The sequence below is a fragment of the Zeugodacus cucurbitae genome, chromosome 6 (assembly GCF_028554725.1).
Source record: "Zeugodacus cucurbitae isolate PBARC_wt_2022May chromosome 6, idZeuCucr1.2, whole genome shotgun sequence".
Taxonomy (NCBI): Eukaryota; Metazoa; Arthropoda; class Insecta; order Diptera; family Tephritidae; genus Zeugodacus; species Zeugodacus cucurbitae.
In genome coordinates, this window is record NC_071671.1 from 7,295,346 (window position 1) to 7,317,571 (window position 22,226).

Consider the following 22,226-nt stretch of genomic DNA (forward strand, 5'->3'; position numbering starts at 1 on the left):
AAGGCCTCTACAGGTGTCGGTGATTTCTGGGGATCCCGCTTTTTAGAACAAACCAAAAATCTGGACTATATTAGTTTAATTATTTAAATTTGTTTAACATTCTATACAATTTTTCTTACAATGGCGGACTATAAAACAAATTTGCACTTGTTTGCCGAAATTTTTTGTCAAAAAATCATAACTAGTTTACTAAATAATACTCCTATGAAGCTGCAGTTGAAACTTTTAGTGAATACGTGTGATAGGCGCTGTATATCATCGCCGTTGGATTCCAATAATTCAATTTCTAAAAAAGGCTTTTTAATCTTACGTTCTCAAATGCCTTTGAAAACACTTCTCGGAAGGAATTTTTGATTCAAAGCAATTTCATTGTATTTTATAAGCCTTGTTTCGATAAAACAACAACTGTCCTTCTTGATTTGGCCACCACTGTACTTTGGGCGTACGTGTGATATACGTTACTTTAAACTTTTATCTTAGAATCCTTATGCGATAAAACAACAACTGTCCTTCTTGATTTGGCCACCACTGTACTTTGGGCGTACGTGTGGTATACGTTACTTTAAACTATTTGCTTTCAAAAAAAAAAACTTTTTTTTTTTTTTTTGCATTTTCGTTAAGTGTAATATCTTAAAAATATTCTCTGAAAATTTGAAGTTCATCCGATAATTAATTTTCGAGTTATTGGACAAACTTCGATTTTTTTAAGACCAATCCCGAAAATCTAGAAAATAATTTCCTGAAGCCGCCATTTTGTTAATTTTTGAAAAAAAAAGACTTCAATTGGGCCAGCATTATCTATTTATAAAATAAATTTTTCTTATCCGATTGATTTTAGATGAATCTCCAAGGACTTATGATTGTCACCACAAGGGCTGTTTTTTTGTTTGGAACTGGCTCAACACAAACAGCTACAGCTTTTGAAATTATAATTTTTTTTCAAAATTTCGTGACTTCAAGTTAAAACATTGTGTAATAATGTCTCTTACTTTTGTAAAATAGCATGATTTAATAGCAAAAACAAAATATGTACTGAAAATTGTAATTTTTCGTGTCTCTGACTACCCCTAATCCTATAAACGAAACCTGATAATAATAACCTTCTTTAACAATCTTACGCGCTTTTATACATATCTACAAGTCTTCTAACGCTGTAAAAATCTCACAGAAATCAATCGAAAGATCGTACGCTCACACTTGAAAATGTTTATAATTAAATTGATATGTTTGTATAGTTACATATGTACATATTGCACATTTAATACAAGTATATTATATTTACGCACTTTTTTCGTTTACAAAAGTCAGTATTTCTAAATGTATTTATGTATGTATTATGTGAAGTATTATCGCATGAAATAGTTTCATTTAATTAATTGCAAAGATTTCGAACTTGTGTCGGTGGAAAGTAACGTTGACATCATGAACGGCGAGAGACATTTAGAACTCGCAGCGAAAGGGTTTTGCATTTGTTTTTGTGAAATCTCCGGTACTTTCGTGCTGATTATGTTAGCTTGTCGTTCTTGTTTTCGAAATTTCGCACGTCTATTTTGGAACCAAACCTGAAAAACAAAAGAAAAATTATTGTATAATATAATATATTGAAGCTTTTGCAATGATGACAGCATATTTCGAAACTAATTTGCTGAAAATCGATAGTAGAAGGAGGAACTGTATGCAATATATTTCGATTAGTCTCGAGTAGACCTATTATTATTGATATATCATTATTGATATAAACAAATTCTCAAATATTGGCTCTCGGCGCGTTGGCAACCACGTTTGAGAAGAATAGCAGTCGGAAGAGTGCGTATACGGCCGGAAAAGAATTGACCATCGTTTATAAAGAGCAGGATTCGACATTGAATTACAGAAAAAATAAGTGATTTCATCACTCGAGTAAGGACTACTAGGCAGCTCCGAGGTATTGCCGAAAAATCGTCGACGCCGCCTACACATCTCTCCATAATTCGCTTACCAAAGGCAAACGACAAAGAATCCTGCCATAAATTATCCAATCTACAATATTCTCATTCGGCGAAGAAAAAAGTTCTCTTTCACTGACAAAGGTAAACGATATAGGCCGAAAGCCTTCAGAAAGTATATTTCTGCCAGCTAAAAGAACTTGGAGCATTACTTGGTCAAGGAATATAGATAGATTTACATATAGTAGAATACATTTTTGTGCTTGTTTTGTAGGTTAAGTTCTATGCCGACCACCCTCGAAGGTGTTCTCGAATCGAAACTTCACTGATCACAATGTATTAGCGCTGCTCTCATTTCACAATATTTACATTTGAAAGTAATAACGAATTAATACAGTTAAATAATAGATCTTTAAAGTGAGTCTAAGGTTGGATTGTACATTTCCATGTCCGTGGGTGATGAGAAGAGTTGTGAAATTTGCATGAGAGTTCAGAATACGTGGTATGTTAAAAAAATGACGGTAATTGTAAAATTAAAAATTTCACGAGTTTGGAGAATCCCAGTTCATTTTTAAAAATAATACTGTGATGATGCCCCAGCCTCCATATTCGTCCGACATGGCTCCGTGTGACTTTTTCCTATTTTCAAGAATAAAAAGAGCCTTAAAGGGCCGTCTTTTAACAAGCATTGCCAAAGAGAGCTGAAAGAGCCAAATACTATTCCAAAAATCGATACTTTTTGAAAATAGTTTCGAATATTGGAGCACCAGCGGTGAGGGCGTAAGTGAATACTATCGTGGGGACTATTTAAAGGCGACAATATCAATACATTTTTTTTTAAACTAAAATTCCCGTTATTTTTTGAACACACCTCATAGACTAAACTCAAGCAACAAAAACCTCCCCACTTAATATTCATTATCTCTATTATCAGACAAAATTATAGGTTATATGCACTAAAATCGATAAGTCTTCTTTTAAAAGTTTGAAATCCTATAAGAAATTCTGAAGTATTACCTTGATCTGTTCGAAACCAGACCAAACCATTGTCTAGTAAAACATTAGTTATGAGGATTTCTTTAACCTGATGCTGGAGAAAATAATACGAGCTGCAGAGCTAAATAGAGAAGGTACAATCTTCTATAAGAGTGTACAGCTACTGGCGTACACCGATGATATCGATATCATTGGAAACAACACTCGCGCCGTTAGTTCTGCTTTTTCCAGACTGGATAAGGAAGCGAAGCGTATGGGTCTGGTGGTGAACGAGGACAAGACGAAATATCGCCTGTCATCAAACAAACAGTCAAGCGCATTCGCGTCTTGGCTCCCACGTCACTGTTGACACTCATAACTTTGAAGTTGTAAATAATTTCGTCTACCTGGGAACCAGCTTTAACAGCAATAACAATGTCAGCCTGGAAATCCAACGCAGTATCACTCTTGCCAACAGGTGCTACTATGGACTAAGTAGGCAATTGAAAAGTAAAGTCCTCTCTCGACGGACAAAAACCAAATTCTACAAGTCTGTCATCATTCTCGTCCTACTTTACGGTGCAGAAGCGTGGACGATGTCAACATCCGATGAGACGGCACTAGGAGTTTTCGAGAGAAAGGTTTTGCGGAAGATTTATGGTCCCTTAAACATTGGCAACGGCGAATACCGCAGACGATGAGCTGTATGTGTTATTCGACGACATTGACATAGTTCAGCGAATAAAAAGACAGCGGCTACGCTGGCTAGGTCATGTTGTTCGAATGGATGAAAGTGCTCCAGCTCTGAAAGTATTCGATGCAGTATCCGCTGGTGGAAGCCGAGGAAGAGGGAGACCTCCACTCCGATGGAAGGACCAGGTGGAGAGGGATCTGGCTTCACTTGGTATAACCAGTTGGCGCCAAACTGCCAGAAGGAGGGATACGTGGCGCGCTGTTGTGGACTCGGCTATGACCACGTAAGCGGTGTCTACGCCAGTCAAGAAGAAGAAGATGAGGAACAAACACCCAAAAGATCTTATTAGAAACATATTTATTTATTATTATTAAATAAGTTTGGAAAAATATGTACTAACCAACTACCAGTTGCTTGAAACGCTGCTCAAGCATCACGTCTATATCAATAAGACATAAGTGATATGTTTGTGAGTTTATTGAACTAAACAATAATAATTAACAAAAGAAACATTAACAGTTTTGCGGTCTCAAAAAAGAATTCACACGACTTTTGTTGTAGTTTTAACACTCTTGGGCTTAATTACACGCTGAAGATGCAGAAGATGAGGAGCATGTCCGAGCACTTAACTTAATTGAAAACAAAACATTGACTTACACCACCTCCCCTCCTCATGTTTGCACCCTTAAATAAAATAACTTTATTTACAGTAAACATTTCTATTGCCGGATTAGTTCAACTGTAATACTCCCCTATTTAATTGGCTGTGACTTGTTTTCAGATCTCGGCACGTGACTCTCTGAGCAGATACACGCACGCACGTATGCATAAATTCTGACGTACTTAGATATGCATTTTCTAGACAGACAGACAACTCGTAAGCGAAAATGAGAGATGATTTGTGAGCTTGGAAAAGTGAAAAATGATTCCATCTCATAATTAAAAAAAAAAAACAAGGAAATTCCTTTGGGATTTGACAACCAGACACCGAAAAACGCAGTACAACACTGTTGATGAATGTTTTGCTTTGAAGTTTTTTTGCAGTTAAAATACGGATAAATATTAGAAAATTAAATTTTGTGTGAATAATCAAATTTTCGAAGCAATTTAGTAATTTATCGTTCAAAAAATAACGGGAATTTTCGTTTTTTTAATATTTATTCATTTGTTTTCATTATTGTTGTCGCCTTCAAAGTAGTGACAATTCGATATTATGCACTTATGCCAGCGCTTCTTCCAATCGTCGAAACATTTCTCAAACTCGGTTTTTTTAAATTTCACAATTCCCGTTAATTTTTGAACACACCACGTATGTTGTTAAGTAATATGAGAAAAAAAATATTTTTGTTTAACTAACCTGTACGCGTGCCTCTGTTAGCTCTATTTTCATAGCGATCTCTTCGCGCGTATAAATATCAGGATAATGTGTCTCTTGGAAAATCTTTTCTAGTTCCTTGAGTTGTTTGGACGTAAATGTCGTTCGAACCCGTCGTTGTTTTTGTTTATCTTTGTAAAATGGTATGGGATTGTAGCTGCTCGTAGACCAATCTGCAAGACGACGAAAGTATATTCGTATGAAATAATTTGAAATAAATTAGAATTGTCGTATTACTAATAAAAAAAAGAGGAAAAATAAAAGATTTATGCAGACTTTTTCCCCCTAAAGCCTGCAATGCGAATCGAATAACCAACTGTCATCTATATTAAATGCGATAGTATAAAACGTATCTTCCACTATTAATTTCAACTGGATAATTCATTAAATTTCCTTTTTGTCAAGAAAGTAAAACTCAAACATTCTCTACATTTAACAAACATTCTCTGAACGTGGTAACTGGTCAAGGACGATTAAAAAAAGTGAAATAAATGTTAAGTTCGACATCATAAATAATTTCTGTATCGAGTAGATAACAGCAGCCAGTCACCAGCACTTGCGCAGTCGCCAGATTCTTATGGCCTAAGGTGAATTGCAAGATGTCTACCGACCTCTTCGCCCTTAGCAAAGTTCACTCCTCCTTAGTCATAGGGATTCTAACACTATTTACCTGATGCTAGCTGTAGAAGCTGCCTGGAGGAGGCAGGATCTTCCTGAAATCATCTCACCACTTTCTTCTGGAATGTACTGCCTTTGCGAAGTAAAGATTTCTCAGATCTCACTTTTACGAACAACCACGCGAAATAGCGGATATAGTAGTCAAAAATCTCTGCAGATCTGAAGTAGGGTTAGGTCGCTTTGCCGAACCTTAATAGCTAACCAAGGGGTCGATCTTGACTTCACAAAGGACTATCTCTCCAAGTCTACATGTGTTTCGGCGTAAAAAAACCTCGGCCATAAAACCTAACCTAATCTAGATGTATATCCTTTTGTCAAATGCATAAAACGGGCAATGACATTAAGAATAGCACAATTTCCGAAGGCAAATAGTTATTCTTTTTATTAGAAATTTAAATTTTTTACCTACAATACTTTGTCTAGACAAAGTGGAGTTTTGGCTCAAATATGTTTTATTCTCCGTATGCCAGGAAATTGAGAAAAATAGGTAATAACAAATTCTAAAAAATAGAAGATGAAATCTACATATAAATTTACCGACTCGCACTTGATGACTCCATATCAATTGTCCCTCGCAATATTCATAAGTCATGAGCCTAATTGATAAATCAAGAAACCCGCGTTGATTTCAAACACTTCAAAAAGTAAACAAAAACTAATTAGTAAACTTTTAAACGGTAAACTTATACGTTTTTTTATCAAACTGATTACGTCTACAAAAATCTGTTATTCAGGTAGGATTCTCCTGTTTGCAAATAGCTGATAAATATAAAAATTCAAGAGTTGAAAGCAATTTTCTACGTTATCTGTAAAGTAACACTTGTTGGCTCAATGCTTTGAAGCTTGGCATTTGAAGTACCCCAGTCAAATAATTATATGTGCATTTCTGCTTTTGTTTATATTTCTTATTCACTGTTATTTTTTGGATTTCGGTAAATGTGAAATAAAAGTTGATATGTTACCGTTACTATGCAACGAAAATTGTTTCATACTTTTCTTGTTCGTTGTACAGTTACATTAAGAATGTGCTTGTGAATTGGGTATTGCATAGTAAATATTTATATGTGTAAAATCAGTTTAGCGGATCTTTCTTACAGATAGTGTCGCTAAATTTTTTTTGCTAAAATTTGATTTCAAAATTATTGTAGGTGCATTAACTTAATGAATTATTAAAAATTTGATTACAGCGACTTGATAAGCAGCGATCAAAGATGGATGTGTTAAGACAGAAAATCGCAATAAATATAATTTTTCCAATTATACATAAAAATCAGTTTCAGAAACACACCTCCGTGGCACCTAAACCAACGCTAAAGATAGACACAATAAAGCACATTTGAGGTTTGCAAATAAATACCAATTCTGTGCCGATGAGTGTTAGAATACAGTCTTTAGTGACGAAAAAAAAGTAAATTTAGTCGGCCAAGGTCATTGCAAGAAATATTGGAGAGATTCGCACGAGGAACGACGGTCCTACTACAGATGTTTTGGGAGCCTTGATTTCATGGGCTGCATTTTGCTGCTGCGGAAAGCTATCTACATGTTTTATATTCACTCAAATGAATGCTAATATCAATGTAGATCTTTTGGGCAGCGAGTTAATAAAATTTGCTGGCGATATTCATGGCATATAACTAGACATATCGAAAGGATAACGCTTCAATCCACACTAAGAACATCTTTAACGACCGGAAAATTCCGGTATTACAATGTGCAGCATTGAGTTCGAACCTAAATTCTATTGAGGATCTCTGGGGGAACCTCTCTGCTCTTGTTTTCCAAAACGGAAAGCAGTTTGAGACAGTACGTCATCTTAAATTAGCCATAAAGCAAGAATTTGCCAATATTTACATAACTTTTCTACAGTCAGTAGTTAATTCTCTGATTAAGCGGCTTAATTTAGTTTTAAAATATAAGGACAATTCTACTGACTATTAAAATAAACATTTCTTTCAGTTAAACTCAAATGTATAGGCTTTAGTGGTAAATATAGTAAAATGCACATATAAATATTTACTATTAGCCTAAACTTCAATTCTGTTTTATAGTCTAAAAAATATTTTGAAATTTGTTAATTTTTTTTTTTTTTTTTTTTTTTATATCGTATACATTAATAATAACAAACCAGCATACTCAGAAATATTTTGCAATTTTGTAATCTTTAACTTAACCGGGTAAACTCTTTACACAATAAAGCTTTTGCTATGGCATCCGTCGGCATAAACCCAGAAAAATGTCAGTATATACCCTGGTCCGTAGAAATTGTGTATCCTTTTCGCTTTCACTAAACACTTCTGTTAACTTTTGTGTCTTTTTCGAAACTTTCCACCAAAAACTCACTCACCTAAACCACGCTCATAATCATCAGAATTATAGCCGAAATATAGTAACGAACCACTAATTTCCGATTTGGAACTCGCGCTTGTGTCATGTTTAGGCGGCGCCGCTGTACGATATTTCTCACTCTTCGGATGGCACAAAGTTGTCGGACAGTCTGTAATTTTATTATTTTCAATAGAGATTCTATCAAAAGATCGCAAATAATTTTCCGTATTCAAAAAGAAATTCGTCTGCGGGTTCATTTTATTTTCAAAACCACTACTATTGTATTTCACAAACATTTGGATGCCACTTATTAATTTATGAAATATACACGCTCGTTTCATTGATTAATTATTTATTAATATAGTAAACATTTATGATATAAACACACATGTAGTTGTTGTTGTTTATGTTTATTTATTAATATTATTGACATTTTTTATTATTGTTTTCCGCAATAAATAAAAAATAATAATCACTAGCGTAAGATCATTTATGAAAATATGATAAAGTGCTTTGTGTCTAAATGGATACAAAATATTATTAGCCAACTTGTATACGTGGAAGTAGTTAAACAATTACTGTGATGTATAATAAAAGTGAAGCTGTGATAACGCTACACATACAAATACACTAACAAATAAAACACATTTGTGGGTGTTAACGAATTTAGCCACGAAAATAGGGGTGAAAGTTGAATATCGTCCTTGTGCGCTACAACAAGTCGTGTGAGACTAAGGAAAATGTGCGGATTTACTCGTATATGATAAAAAGCGATTTATAAAAAACGCGAACTCTATATTTTTATCATTTGCAACGCTTACTGTGCTTCTTGTTTCTAATTAATTTGAACAAATCCAAACGGATAAATGATTTTTGAAGAGTTTCTATTAGTATGCCATAGTGTGAACTCCCTCTATATATGTATGTAGGGCACTATGCGATCATATATGCCTAATAAAATACATTTTATCTATATTTTATGGGAGGCGCTACTTGTTATTGCATTACGCACACAGTCCAGCCACTGGTATCAAACATACGACGCAATACATACATACAAGCGTACATATGTACAAATTCATAGCTTCCGTATCGTTATATCTACATTTATTACCATCACAAATTAAATCCTACCTTTTTTGTACTCTTACTACCACGAAAAAGTCACAAATACCACCGACAAACCAATGTTAAATATGCTTCATTAAACATTGTTTACATACAAGTGTTTGTGTATACATTATCGGGGGAAGTCTGTGTTTGCTGTTAATTAAGGAACAAAGGATAATCACAGTGTTGTAGTACAATAAATATGGAGAAAAAAAAAATGGAAAGTCACAAACATGCAAGCATAGCACATATTTATGTATGTGTGTTGGTGAGAGTGTAGGTATGTATGCATGGAAATACATTTAAAAATTTTGAGATAGTTCCTTATTTCACTATTAAATATACACATATGTATGTATTAGAGCTCTTTGTATTCGCCTAATCGACTAACCGAATTAACCGAATAGGGAATTATTCGAATAATAATATTCGGTTTGTACTATTCGGATAGTCGTCAGTCATCGACTATTCGATTAACCGCTCATTTTCGACTATTCGGTTAACCGTTCGTTGTCGACTATTCGAATAGTGCAAGTTCATTAATTTTCTTATTTTTATTGAAAAAAGTGAAACATTAAAACTAACACATGCAAAATTAAAATATGACTGATACAACACTGCGTGGTATGTTTCTTCAGTTCGCTATTCTATACCCCTACCCACTTGCTGCCGAATTTTTTCGGTTTTTTGCGGCATATGCCTAGTACTGCAGTAACCGGTTACTTTTTGGAACCGGTTTTTTTTGGGACACACTCGTGGCAGTGTGGGCGGTCGGTGGGTGGGGCTTTTGGGCGTTTTGGGGCAAAACCTTGACGAGTGGGTAGTTGGTTTTCTGTAAAGAACCGGTTTTATGGGTCGGTCAGTGGTCGGTTTTGCTCGTGCCCTTCTTCCCTGAACACTTCTCAACCGATTTATACCGCACATTGTATATGTATATCTGGAAAATACGGACATATATCTGGTTTTGGCCTTAGCAAAAATCGCTGTTTTTTTCATTTATTCGAATAGTGATAGTATAACTTTTCGAATAACCGCAGTAGAACGACTATTCGAATAGTCGGAACATTGCGACTAACCGAATAGTGCTAACCGGTTAATATTCGTACGAACGGTTACAAACCGGATATTCGAATAATCGGTTTTCAGGTTAATCGAATAATTTTAAGAGCCCTAGTATGTATGCATATAATTTGATTATGTTTTCTTAAAAAATAATATATATTTAAGAAAAATAGCAATCAACGTAGCAACATATTATATACATAATATAAATGTCGTCATTAGTGTTTAATAATGTAAATATGTTTGTACATTAATCACCTATCAATGAGCATGTATGTATATAATATGCACATCCGGACCACTCTCCGGTTGCGGAGGCTCTGTCGGTGACAAATTTACATATATACATACATACATACACTGCAATTATTTGCCTGCTTTTATTTGCATCAGTTTTATGATATCGATGTATTGTTATCGATTAAGTAGACGTGCAGGCCGTGTTAAAATAATAGAGATTACGATCTGAAAGTAATTAGAAGAAGTATACATTAATTCTATTTTGTTGCGCTATATTTATTATATTATTTTTAATACATTAATGTAAATATTTTCATTTTTTATCGCAATTAACAAATGCATAATTATCGATAACCTCGATAAGTAAAGAGAATTTTTTACAAAACGAAAAATAAATAAAATCAGCTGCTCAATGGCTAACAATTCCAATTCGACATGGTACCACCCTACACTTTGGCATTTCTCGTATATGTGCATACAGCTGTGTCTAATGTTTTGCGAAACAACAGAAAAATCATATTAAGTGGCAACATTGTCGTATTGTCATTTTATGGATTGCGCGAAATGTGTTGAGTAGCCGCAATTATTCGATTTATACAATTTTGTGAGATTTAACAAATTTTTAATATTTCTGCTATTGTTTGTGCTTGAATAAATAATTAAAAATGGCGCAACAATGTCCTGGCTCAGTGGATGTGACCGTAAGTATTTAACATATGGATTTCAATGTATAGTTCAAATGTTTGCAATTGACACCCCTCCTCATTTGTTTCCAAATTTTATTTCTAAAACAAATTAGGATATACAATTTAAGTTACAAAGTAAACATAAAATTTTTGGTGGAAATACAAAATTACGTGATCACGTTAACTTATTGGCATGTGCTAGCAATCATGGTCTACTATTTGTCGGCAATCCAAATGCACCTGAATTAAAGGGTAAGTACGCTAATGTTTTATATTTTTTTTTAATATATACATAAATGCTTTTCTCATTTAGCATTTATTCTGCCCGATATTATATATGCCAAGTCAAAAGCGCAGCCTGTGCACTTAAGGACCACAAAACTACCAAATGCCGCCAATTCAATTGCATGCAATGCCGATGGATCTATGTTGGCGGTGAATTATACACTGCAAGGTTATGGCGTTTTGGATATTTATCATGTGCCATCATTTGCGACTACTGTAGGTTGATTATTACATATATGTGAAATTTCGTATATAACTTATTACTTTCATTGCAGGATGTAAAGATATTATATAGCATACGTTTGCCCGATCAAAATGTATATGCTCTACATATTTTATGGAACCCTGTATTATCGAATATAATAGGTGTTATACTTAGCAATGGTAATTTTGCATTGTATACACTTAAAGATGGTGAAGCAATGGAAATGCGTTCATTGCAAAATCAGCAAGTACAATCTGGTTGTTGGTCGCCAAAAGGTAAACAACTAGTTTTCGGACATCCAAATGGAAAATTGCAACAGTTTAAACCAGATCTTACACTTGCTAAAAGTATAATTTGTCCACCCAATATACATCCCGGACCATTCGATACCATAGCGTTACATTGGTTGTCCACATTTCAGTTTGTTGCTAGTTTTTTGCAACATGGCGAGGAGTCTATGCCTAATATGTATATCATAAATGCACCGAAAGGTGGCACACCTACGTATATAAATTACAATGATGTATGCTATAGCGGTTCGGAACCAAGAAAACAACAAGTTACATTCATGCATATTGCACAATGGAATCTATTGCTAGTTACATCTGCAAATGGTGTTGAAATCGGACTATTGGGCACCAAAGAAACTAATGATCAACCACAATGGGTACATTATATGTTGTTAGATGAGGCGCGCATTGAAATGCCACTCACTGAAGCTAGCGATGAAACATATCCCATTGGCTTGGCGCTGGATATTTCACCAACACATGAGTTAATAGTGGGCGAAAAAAAGTTGCCTTCCATGCCAGTCATTCATGTACTTTCAACACATGGACATTTGCTTTGTTTTAACTTTTTGAATTTGTCCCCAAATGTCGTTAATATTTGCTCGCCACCAGCACCAATTCAATATGCATTGGATAAATTTAGTGTTTTGAATGAAAGCAGTTTAGTGGATTCAGATGCGCCACAGAAGGTAGTGTTAAATTTATCTTGCAACTGTTTTTTTATTATATGTAATTTTTGTTAATGTTCATACTAGGTTGAGCAAGAAAAGTTGACTTTACCAACAATTGAAGCCCCTCCACCACCAGCGCCTACATTAACATTCAATGCACAACCACAAATGAATGTTGCTAAACAAACTATATCGGCCTTTGGTGTGCCAGCAAATACGAATTTATTCTCCGGTAGTTTTGAACAAAAGCCACAAAATCAAAATTTAAAGTTTGGAATGCCAACGGGTAATGTGGATGCAGTGCCTAATATGCTGGGTAAGTATTTCTTTTAAAAGCTAAACAAATCGATCGTGTAACTTTTATAATTTTGTTTTTTATTTATAACAGCCAAACCCATAGCACAAGCTGCGCCCTTGCCAGCTACGCAGCACACATTAAAACCTGCACAGCCTGCGGAAGTTTTTAAGCCTCTGTATACTGTTTCGCCCGAATTCGCTCCACCACCAGTGCAAAACACGCAACAAACCCCACAGTCACAATATGAGGCAAAGGGCAAATCAAAAACAAACACACTAAATCTTAATGAAACGAATACGGTGATACAACAAATGATTTTGATGCAAATTACAGCTTTCGATAAAGAAATTAAGCAATTAGGACAAAAGTCAAAATTAGCACTTGTGAGTAATATTTAAAATATTTTTATTATTTTTTTTTAATTTTTTTTATTTTTATTTTTTTTTTTAATTTTTTTAAATATTTTTTTTTTTAATATTTTTTTTAAATATTTTTTTTTTTACTATTTTTTTTTGAATATTTTTTTTATTTTTTTTTATATATATTTTTTTTAAATATTTTCTTATATATTATAAAATATTTTTTTTTTTAATTTTTTTTATTTTTATTTTTATTTGTTTTTATTTTTAATTTTTTAAATTTTTTTTAAATTTTTTTTTTAATAATTTTTTTTTAATATTTTTTAAAATATTTTATTTTAATATTTTTTAAAATATTTTTTTTTTAATATTTTTTAAAATACTTTTTTTTTTATTTTTTTTAATATTTTTTAAAATACTTTTTTTTATTTTTTTTTAATATTTTTTTCCAATTTTTTTATTTTTGTTTTTTTTTTTTCTTACTTAAAAAATTTACTTTTCTAGAACGAAGATCCAAGTATCATGAAAGGTTATAGCAAACGCTTAATTAACTTACAAGAAATTATTGAGCAAGCAAATGAGCGTGATTTTATTAAGGATGTACAAGATCTACGACATTCACTGACCGAATCCTATGAAATGTTAAATGAATGTCGTTCTAAAATGGAAACTTTTAAAAATCCGGAGTAAGTTTTTTTTATATCTATTATTAATAAATACAAATTTCATGTTCATTTTTTTCGTATTCTACAGTGAACCTGGTGCCAAGTATTTATCACTATATGATTGTATTAGTCAACGCCAATTGAAGAGCCTGCAAAGCTATCTACTCATTAATCAAAGCATAATGAAGCGTTTAGAGGAACAAATGGACATACAATGGTCGTATTATCAAGATTTGGTACGACGCAATTCGAAATCGCAAATGCGTATACCATGCCTTGATGGCATATATCAACAAATGACCAAATTGAAAAATCTTATTACACAACAGCAGACGAAATTCCATTATATTAAAAATGTTATGAAGCAAAGAGATTTGGGTAGTAGCAGTAGTAGAGCAGGCAGTGATTGCCGCAAGGAAGCCACACAATTGATAAATTCCGATACGTAAGTGCATTAAGATCAAATTATATAATGAATTATAACATATGGTACAACTACAGTTAAACTTTCATAACTCGAGCTTTAAAAAAATAAATCTTGAATTGGCAATAGAAGTCAAATTTCATACAAATTACCTTCCAGAACTTGAAATATCTCTTACTCGATTTTTTTTTGTGGATCATAGTAATTGGAGTTAGTGAAATTGTAGCAGTGAATAGTTGAGGTTAGGTGAAGTTCATTAACAGTAATTAACTGTTATGTATACTTTGCTCTAGTACAATTAATGCATACAATTTATTTATTTTATCTTCAAAATATTTAATTTATTACAATAACTTAAAAAAAAAAATATTTTGAATATGCTTGATACACTTGTTAAGTTTTTTTTTAATAAAAAATACACTTGATTTTCATTTCTCAATTTAGGGGCCTTGTGTCATTAGCCGATTCTATACTCTCCATGACAATACACAACATTACAGATACGAAAACCAATAAATTATCTGAGAGTAAATTGAATGCTTTGCGAAATTTTACGAATCAACAAGCGAAGATAAAAATAATTAAACCGCAGCGGCCAAATCGCGTTGAGCTGACATCAGAGGTTATACTGGAGACCAAGCAACTTATCAAAAAGAAGGAAACTAAAGACAAAGAAAGCAAAGCCACAAAAGCTGCTGAAAAGGCGCATGTTGCGGCAAGAAAAGAACCGCAACAACAACAACAACAATCATTTAAGCCAATGCAAGCGCCAACTAAACAAAATTTGGAACTACAAGTGCCAAAGCCACAACAGCAACCGGAACAACAAACATTACAGTTGTCCAAACCAACAGCACCAACAGCCGGATATTTCAGTAACACACAGAGCGCAACGCCAACCTTTGCAGCTGCACAACCTAAGCCGCAAACCAGCAAACCATTCGCGGCGCCCAACTTCGGCGGTGGGGGCAACAATTTTTTGCCGAAAACCGAACCTACACAACTCGAAAGCGCAAATGAGCTGTCTAAATTATTGCAAAATGCGAATACATTCAAAAGCGGCGTTGTTGATAACAAACCAAACACAATAACTGCACCGAAAACCGATAATGTTGATAAACCACCTGCAGCACCAGCACCTGCTATGAACTTCTCATTTGCCACAAAAACTGATGCGTCTGATGTTGGCAAGTCGGAGCTAAATTTCAGTGCCACTTCGAAAGGATTCGCCGGTTTTGGTCAACAACAACAACAACAAAACAATTTATTCAACACAAATAAGGCCACAGTTAATGCAAATACAAATCAAGCGACCGATGCACCAAAAGCATTCAGTTTTGGTAGCACATTTAGTGCTCTAACTGATTTGAATAATGCCAACAAACCGAGTGCGCAGCAAAATCCACCAGCTAATACAAATCCAACACCAACAACACAATCACTATTTGGCACGACAACAATGCAACCAACAATTTTCAGTAAACAAAATGAGAACCAATATTTTGCAGCACAAACAGCGCCCTTCTCCGGTGCTAGGTAAATTTGAAATATTGTATATTTTTATACTCTCGCAAAGTTGCTAAGATAGTATAATAGTTTTGTTCACATAACGGTTGTTTGTAAGTCATAAAACTAAATGAGTTAGATATAGGGTTATATATATCAAAATGATCGGGATGAGTTAAAATCCGTACGTCTGTCTGTCCGTCCGTCCGCTAGTCTGTCCGTGCAACGAATAACTTGTGTAAAATTTAAGATATCCTGACGAAAATTGGTACCCATGTTCCTTGGCACAATGAGATTAAAAAAAATGGAAAACTGGCGTGACGTCGCCCACCTATGGATCAAAACTATATCTCAGAAACTACTCGACCGATTTCAATGAAATTCTTTCTATAACATTTTATTGACATCCTAATGACACAGGTGAAAAATGGGTGGTCCACAACCACGCCTACTTCCCATATAACTGAATTTTGAATTCCAACTGATTCCTTCACTTTATAATATATACATTAGGAAGCAATAGCAGAATAAAATTTAACAGAAATGCTGCATTTGAGCTGTGGCATCCTTGTGGAAAAATATAAATAACTTCTCAATGCCCCGGATATCGAACATGAATAACTCAGTGCTCAGGGTTAATTTTTGACCGAAAATAACGGTAAATCTCGTAGATATTTCTATTTAATTCAGGGACAATCTTTTTCTTCTAATAGTATGTCTCTGTACCAAAAATGGTTAAAATCGGGTCATGACTTCCCTTAGCTTCCATATACCTAATTATAAGTTTTTTTTTCAAAAGTACGGTGGCTTTTATACCTTATAAATCGGTTAATATGTGAGATATATATTAGCAAACTATAGGGAGCGTATAATCTTGGATATAGTGTACCTTGGTGGTGAAAATGGGAGAAATCGGTTCAGGAAATACCTCAGCCTAATTTTCGTTATTCTATTGGACTTTATGCCGAAAATATGGGTCAAATTGTGTAATTTTTAAAAAATTACATCAGTAAATTGCGAGAGTATAAAATGTTCGGTTGCACCCGAACTTAGCCTTCCGTACTTGTTTTTAATTTATTTTTATGTTTTTAGCGCACTTGGCAAGGAAAAAACTAACACTGCTGATGCACAGACAAAGCATGCAACTGCAACAAAGGACGCAGCAAGTGCTGTCGGAGCCGTGAGTGCCGCGCAAACTAAGAGCGAGGCAGATGACGCGTATTTAAAATCATTGAATATCTGTAAACCAACACCAAAAGGTAGATAAGCAAACAACTGTTATATTTTTTTTATCAACGTGCATGTTCATAAACATTATTAATATTTGTTTTGTACTTTTCTCAGAAGCTGTTAAACCCAAAGATGGCAATGTGTTCTCCTTCAGCTTAAACACCGAGAATAATCCACCTGTCGGTTTTGGCGTTATGCCGGCGGAAACGTCGATTTCCAAAGCGAATACAATTGCAACAAACATAGCCGCAACAGCTACACCAACGCCGGTTTTTGGCAAGCTTACAACAACAACAACAACGGAACAGTCATCCTCGCCATTCAATGTCGCTAATACAAATGTGTCGGCATTTGGTAGTACTTTAGGCGCCACCACACCAGCAACACTATCTACATCGGCAGCGCCTAGTACTATTGGTGGCGCTGGTGCCTCTGCCTTTTCATTTACGAACTCAACGTTCTTTAAACAGCCTACTACAGCTTTCCAAAGTCAAGCACCTGCAAGCACTACCACAACTACAGTTAGCGGTACGCCATCCGCGGGAAATGTAGCTGCGCCCACTGCGGTAAAACCCGCGCCCGTTTCCACAGAAGTAGCTGCTTTTACACCAACAACAACAACTACAGTCGCAGCCACTTCATTAGCGCCCACTGCTGCAATAACAGTTGCTGCCGCAATTACAATACTAACACCAACTCCATCACCGACAATAGTTGCACCCACAGCTGTCGCGGCGGCACCGGTCAGCGGCGCAGCTAGTCCATTATTTTCAACGATTTCAGCGGCTAAAGCGCCTGGCGAATCACTGTTTGGCAATTTAGGGCAGCCCACACAAGCTGCCAGCCCCGTGAGCGCTGCAGCAAAAACTGAAAATGCTTCGCAACCGGCATCGGCCACAAATGTTTCGGCATTTGGTGGCTTATCTTTGGGTGGTCAAGCACCAGCTGCCAGTGGTGGTAGTATCTTTGGCAACTCTGCTGGTGCTGGATTTGGTGCTGCAACGGGTGGCATATTTGCCGCAGCCGCTGCTGCCAGCATGCCAACAAGTCCAGCAGCTGGCGGCAATACATCCACTGGTTCCATATTTGGTAACACTGCCGTTAAGAATCCTGGCAACACTGCTGGTTCGATATTCGGAAATGCCGTTGCGAAACCGGCTGAAACTACTGGTTCTATATTTGGTAATGCGGCAGTGAAAAGCGTTGATAATAACACGGGTGGTTCGATATTTGGTGGTACTTCAGCTAAGAACACTGACACTGTCAATGTTTTCGGTTCGCCAACATCAACCAATGCGGCCGTGAGTAGTGGTTCGATTTTCGGTCAGTCGACTGGTGGTATTTTTGCATCCGCTGCCGCCGCTGCCAACAAACCGGATTCCACAACCACACCATCTGGTTTCAGTTTTGTTGGTTCGGCTTTTGGTGCGGCGCCTAATAATACCGCCCCGGCTGGTGGCTCTATATTTGGTGGTGCACCGGCTGCAACCGATCCACAACAACAGCAGCAGCAAGCAAATATTTTCAGTTCACCGACCAGTGGTTTTGGTGCAGCTGCAAATTCACCATTCAGTTCATTCTCACAAGGTGGCTCTTCAATAGCAAGCACCGGTTTTGGTTCACCTACGCAGCCGCAACAGCAACAACAACAAGGGAGTGTATTTTCACGACCAGTTTTCGGAGGTGCGCCAGCATTCGGTAGTCCACCAGCATTCGGTGCGCAACCTAGTTTTGGTGGTGCACCAACATTTGGTAGTCCCAAAGGCTTCGGCTCGTTTGCCACACCGACAACCACCGCCTTCAGCGCCGCGCCGCCCACGCAGAGCAGCAACATTTTTGAAGCTTTGGGCTCGACAGATACAGGTTTGTCTTTTGGTAATCTCGCACAGACGAGTGCACCAAATGCACCTAAGCCCACATTCGGCGGGTAAGTTAGCGAACTACAAGCGTAAAATAAAATGTTTAACTTTTCTTTCTCCACTTCTCATTACTATAGTTCCTCATTCATGAATTATCGTGCATAAATGTGTGACAATGACTGCTTGGTAGCGTGCTGGGGCAAGACAGGTTACAATTTCAAATGTTTCTATTTAAATCACTGAAATTATACAATGAAAAAAAAAAAATATATATAAAAATACTACACGAAAATGCGATAAAAAAATGAAAAATATTTTTCTTTTATTTTATTTTTTTTTTAATATATTATATTTTTTTAATATATATTTTTTTTTAATATATTTTTCTTTTTTATTTTTTTAACTCTAATCCCTTTAGAAAGATATTTTTATTTTATATTACTTTATTTAATTAATTTTTTCTTTAGTTTAAGTATTTTTCCTGTTTAAATTTTAAATATTTTCCTTTGCTTTATTTTGAATATGTTTCTTTTTTAATTTTAAATATTTCTCTTTTTTTAATTTTAAATATTTTTTTTAATTTTAAATATTTTTCTTTTTATTTTAAATATTTTTCTTTTTTTTTTAATTTTAAATATTTTCCTTTGTTTTATTTTTTTAATTTGAAATACTTTTCTTTATCTCTCTTTTTTAACATTAATCCCTTTAGAAAACTATTTTTCTTTCACCTGTGGCAACTTTTTTCAATTTTAGCCATTTTTAGAACATCCCTATTGTGTTTCATTTAATTTTTGTTTTGTTTTTAAGGTTATCAATTTTCTTAAATTACAATCCTTTCCGATTTTTTCTTTTAATTTTATTTTATTCCATTCAACTCACTTTAAATCTTACAATTCTTTTTATTTACAATAATTTATAAGCTGTCATTTACTACTTGATTGTAAAGCTATGTATGGTTTTATTAGAATTTTGTAATTCTGCCGCCGATTCTGTGCCCAGTATTGCATTTAACTGTATTAGGTCATATTTTGTATACAACACCGTTATACTCATCGCGTCGTCTAAGCCATCGGCCGAATTCTGATTGCTTTCATTCATCATATTGACCATCTCCGAATATAATTGTGGAAACATTGGTGGCTGATACATGATCAAATGACGCACACCCTTTATACGCGTGCGCTGATAAAAGTGATAACGTTCCGAGTAAAGTAGAAAGTGCACACCGCTGTGATAGAACATGTCGCGTGCGCGCGCCACCTTCTCCCTTTTGGTGTATTCACAAATTTGTGAAAAGCTTATGGATTCGGCTTTCAGGTAATTACGCAAACGTACATAATCAAAATAACTGGGCACATATATCATGCAATGTGCAAACGAAGGCTTTCGGTAGCGTGGCAATATTTCTTTGACGAAATAACGGAAGCGTGTATCGAAGACAGCGTCCAAACTCGTAGTATCGATTAAATGGAATAATTGCGGTGTGGTAATAAAGACGTTGCTTATGTCACCTTGTAGTATCGGATTCGAAACGGACACCTTACCACAGTAGTTGAAACATTTATTGAAGAACAATGAACGTATTTCGGGTAATTCATGCGATGAGAGCACGATTGTTTGACGATAAAAACGACATAAACCATTTAAACACCATGGCCGCACACGTTGTAAATTAATATTGCTTAGTGATTGTGGTTGCAGATGCAAGTGATCTATGACATGCAGTAGATTTTCCCAATTCTGTGCTAAAAACATTTCCGCCTTGTCTAGCACCAGCAGTTCGATGGAATTTAAAAAATCAAAAGCGCCCGTATCTTTGCTGTTGGACGCAATGCCCAAACGCAGACCCAAAGGCGATGCAATAATAATATCAGATGCATTGAAATCCGTGTATAGTTTTAAATTTTTCTTGGTTATAGAAATGCCAATTTTGAAGTTGTCATCAATATTGCCCTTAAACGTTTCTACATAGTCCTCGGGTTTCGGTTTGTTTTGCGGAAAACGCAAGCTATCGCCCGTATATTCGTCATTAAAACGCGAGAAGTTCATAACTTTTGTTTCTGAAAAGTGAAAATAGCACATTTAGCTAATGCAGTTTATTTAGTTTTTAATTTTTTTCACATACCCATATTTTTTCCGTACAATAGTCGTCCCATATTCGTCACAATCTGATGAGCGCATTTCCGGAATGGCAAAATGACAAGTACTTTGGGACGTGCCAAGCCTTGATCACGATAACTGTCCGGTATGGTTACCATATTCGGCGTAGCTGCCAATTTCATGTTATGTTTTAGAATGCGGTTACGTGTTTTCAGCATATGATTCAGTATGTGAGCACTGTAACATAAACGTAATTCGTCTATCTTGTCCTTTTGCACATTGGGATGACAGAAATCATTGTAGTGATTGAGTATTTGAAAAACTTCTGACTGTAAAGGTGTGATTTCTTTCGTAAAGTTATCTAGTATAGCCTTTCTAATATTCATTGTAGTCAGTTGCTCTGTATTAAGTAGTTTGTAATTGGTATGCCAATTAGGTGCACTTTTAGAGAGTTGTCCACATTCAAATTGTGGTGTTTGCATTTTGATTGAACCTAATTGAGGCCAGCTAAGTATGCTTCTCTTGACTTCACCCTCTGCAGTCCACAAGTTATCAACACTTTCCAGTGGCAAATCGAAATCGAAATGCAACGCAAACGTGTCGTTGGACTCTAGTGCTTCTAATTCCTCAACTTCTTGTGGAGTTTCTTCAATCACATCAACTTCTTCTTTTTTCACTTCAGTTGCAACTGATAACTCATCTTCCGTATCATCATCAAAGGAATCATCAGCAGCTGTATGGCCCTGTTCTGTTTAGTATATTTTCATTAGTTCTGTTCTGAAAACTGATGGGCGCCAATGCTTACCTTTTGTAGAGAGCGTATCCATAAGTTCGCTGAAGGTATTTTGGTCGGCATTTTCATCGCCCTCATCCTTTATGAACTCAAATATTTTACCTTCGGTCTCATCTATTTTGATTTCCTCCTTCTCTCGGTAGGATTTTTCCAAGAGCGCCTGTTCCATCATTTCCCTTGCTTTCCTTTTAAATTTAAGATTTTTAGTTGTCTTATTCATGTGAGGATTGCGCTCAGCGCCTTTCGGCTTTTTCTTTGCCCCCATATTGTTAAAGCTTTTTGGCTTTCTCTTTGCTCCCATATTGTTAAATTACTATTTAAATTATATTATTAACTTTAAGCAATATAACAAAATACGCGTACGAGTGCACGGTGCACAATCTTTGTTTTTATTTTAACCACGCTTTTACTGAAGTGTTGCCATATTTATAGACATACTCGTATCGTACATCAAAGACGTCATTTAAGTAA

General features: G+C 35.3%; 3 protein-coding genes across 5 annotated transcripts; 1 reads left to right on the forward strand and 2 right to left on the reverse strand.

Annotated features, from left to right (window-relative positions):
• Positions 1 to 1,195: 1,195 nt before the first annotated feature.
• Positions 1,196 to 8,492, reverse strand: LOC105210369 (ALX homeobox protein 1). Of its 2 annotated transcripts, none has more exons than XM_029039101.2 (3): positions 8,043 to 8,492; positions 4,952 to 5,142; positions 1,196 to 1,562 (listed from the first exon to the last, which is right to left on the reverse strand). In XM_029039101.2, exons 1-3 carry the CDS (start codon positions 8,311 to 8,313, stop codon positions 1,365 to 1,367), a joined length of 660 nt encoding a protein of 219 aa, XP_028894934.2. In that variant the 5' UTR covers positions 8,314 to 8,492; the 3' UTR covers positions 1,196 to 1,364. The 2 variants fall into 2 exon arrangements, with proteins under 2 accessions (XP_028894934.2, XP_011179569.3); XM_011181267.3 differs by having other exon boundaries at positions 7,992 to 8,488.
• Positions 8,493 to 10,892: 2,400 nt separating this feature from the next.
• LOC105210321 (nuclear pore complex protein Nup214) lies at positions 10,893 to 19,165 on the forward strand. 2 transcript variants are annotated; one of them, XM_029039069.2, is made up of 12 exons: positions 10,893 to 11,085; positions 11,184 to 11,322; positions 11,384 to 11,571; positions 11,631 to 12,539; positions 12,606 to 12,837; positions 12,910 to 13,202; positions 13,683 to 13,864; positions 13,932 to 14,288; positions 14,712 to 15,803; positions 16,866 to 17,032; positions 17,121 to 18,930; positions 19,000 to 19,165. In XM_029039069.2, the coding sequence occupies exons 1-12, from the start codon at positions 11,050 to 11,052 to the stop codon at positions 19,025 to 19,027; spliced, it is 5,433 nt and encodes a 1,810-aa protein (XP_028894902.2). In that variant the 5' UTR covers positions 10,893 to 11,049; the 3' UTR covers positions 19,028 to 19,165. The 2 variants fall into 2 exon arrangements, with proteins under 2 accessions (XP_028894902.2, XP_011179486.2); XM_011181184.3 differs by having other exon boundaries at positions 10,895 to 11,085; positions 17,118 to 18,930.
• A 335-nt stretch (positions 19,166 to 19,500) lies between these two features.
• Positions 19,501 to 22,177, reverse strand: LOC105210322 (U3 small nucleolar RNA-associated protein 25 homolog). Its single transcript, XM_011181185.3, has 3 exons — positions 21,768 to 22,177; positions 20,988 to 21,710; positions 19,501 to 20,922 (listed from the first exon to the last, which is right to left on the reverse strand). Exons 1-3 carry the CDS (start codon positions 22,054 to 22,056, stop codon positions 19,793 to 19,795), a joined length of 2,142 nt encoding a protein of 713 aa, XP_011179487.2. The 5' UTR covers positions 22,057 to 22,177; the 3' UTR covers positions 19,501 to 19,792.
• Positions 22,178 to 22,226: the final 49 nt, after the last annotated feature.

Bases quoted from the DNA above. Each gene is read 5' to 3' on its own strand.
- LOC105210369 (XM_011181267.3), bottom strand. From the start codon at position 8,313: ATGAAACGAGCGTGTATATTTCATAAATTAATAAGTGGCATCCAAATG. The intron at 5,143-7,991 runs GTGAGTGAGTTT...GTCGTCTTGCAG, and splicing joins TGATTATGAGCGTGGTTTAG to ATTGGTCTACGAGCAGCTAC. The intron at 1,563-4,951 runs GTTAGTTAAACA...TTTGTTTTTCAG, and splicing joins TAACAGAGGCACGCGTACAG to GTTTGGTTCCAAAATAGACG.
- LOC105210321 (XM_011181184.3), top strand. From the start codon at position 11,050: ATGGCGCAACAATGTCCTGGCTCAGTGGATGTGACC. The intron at 15,804-16,865 runs GTAAATTTGAAA...TTATGTTTTTAG, and splicing joins GCGCCCTTCTCCGGTGCTAG to CGCACTTGGCAAGGAAAAAA. The intron at 17,033-17,117 runs GTAGATAAGCAA...TACTTTTCTCAG, and splicing joins CTGTAAACCAACACCAAAAG to AAGCTGTTAAACCCAAAGAT.
- LOC105210322 (XM_011181185.3), bottom strand. From the start codon at position 22,056: ATGGGAGCAAAGAGAAAGCCAAAAAGCTTTAACAATATGGGGGCAAAG. The intron at 21,711-21,767 runs GTAAGCATTGGC...TATACTAAACAG, and splicing joins GGATACGCTCTCTACAAAAG to AACAGGGCCATACAGCTGCT. The intron at 20,923-20,987 runs GTATGTGAAAAA...TTCACTTTTCAG, and splicing joins ATTGTACGGAAAAAATATGG to AAACAAAAGTTATGAACTTC.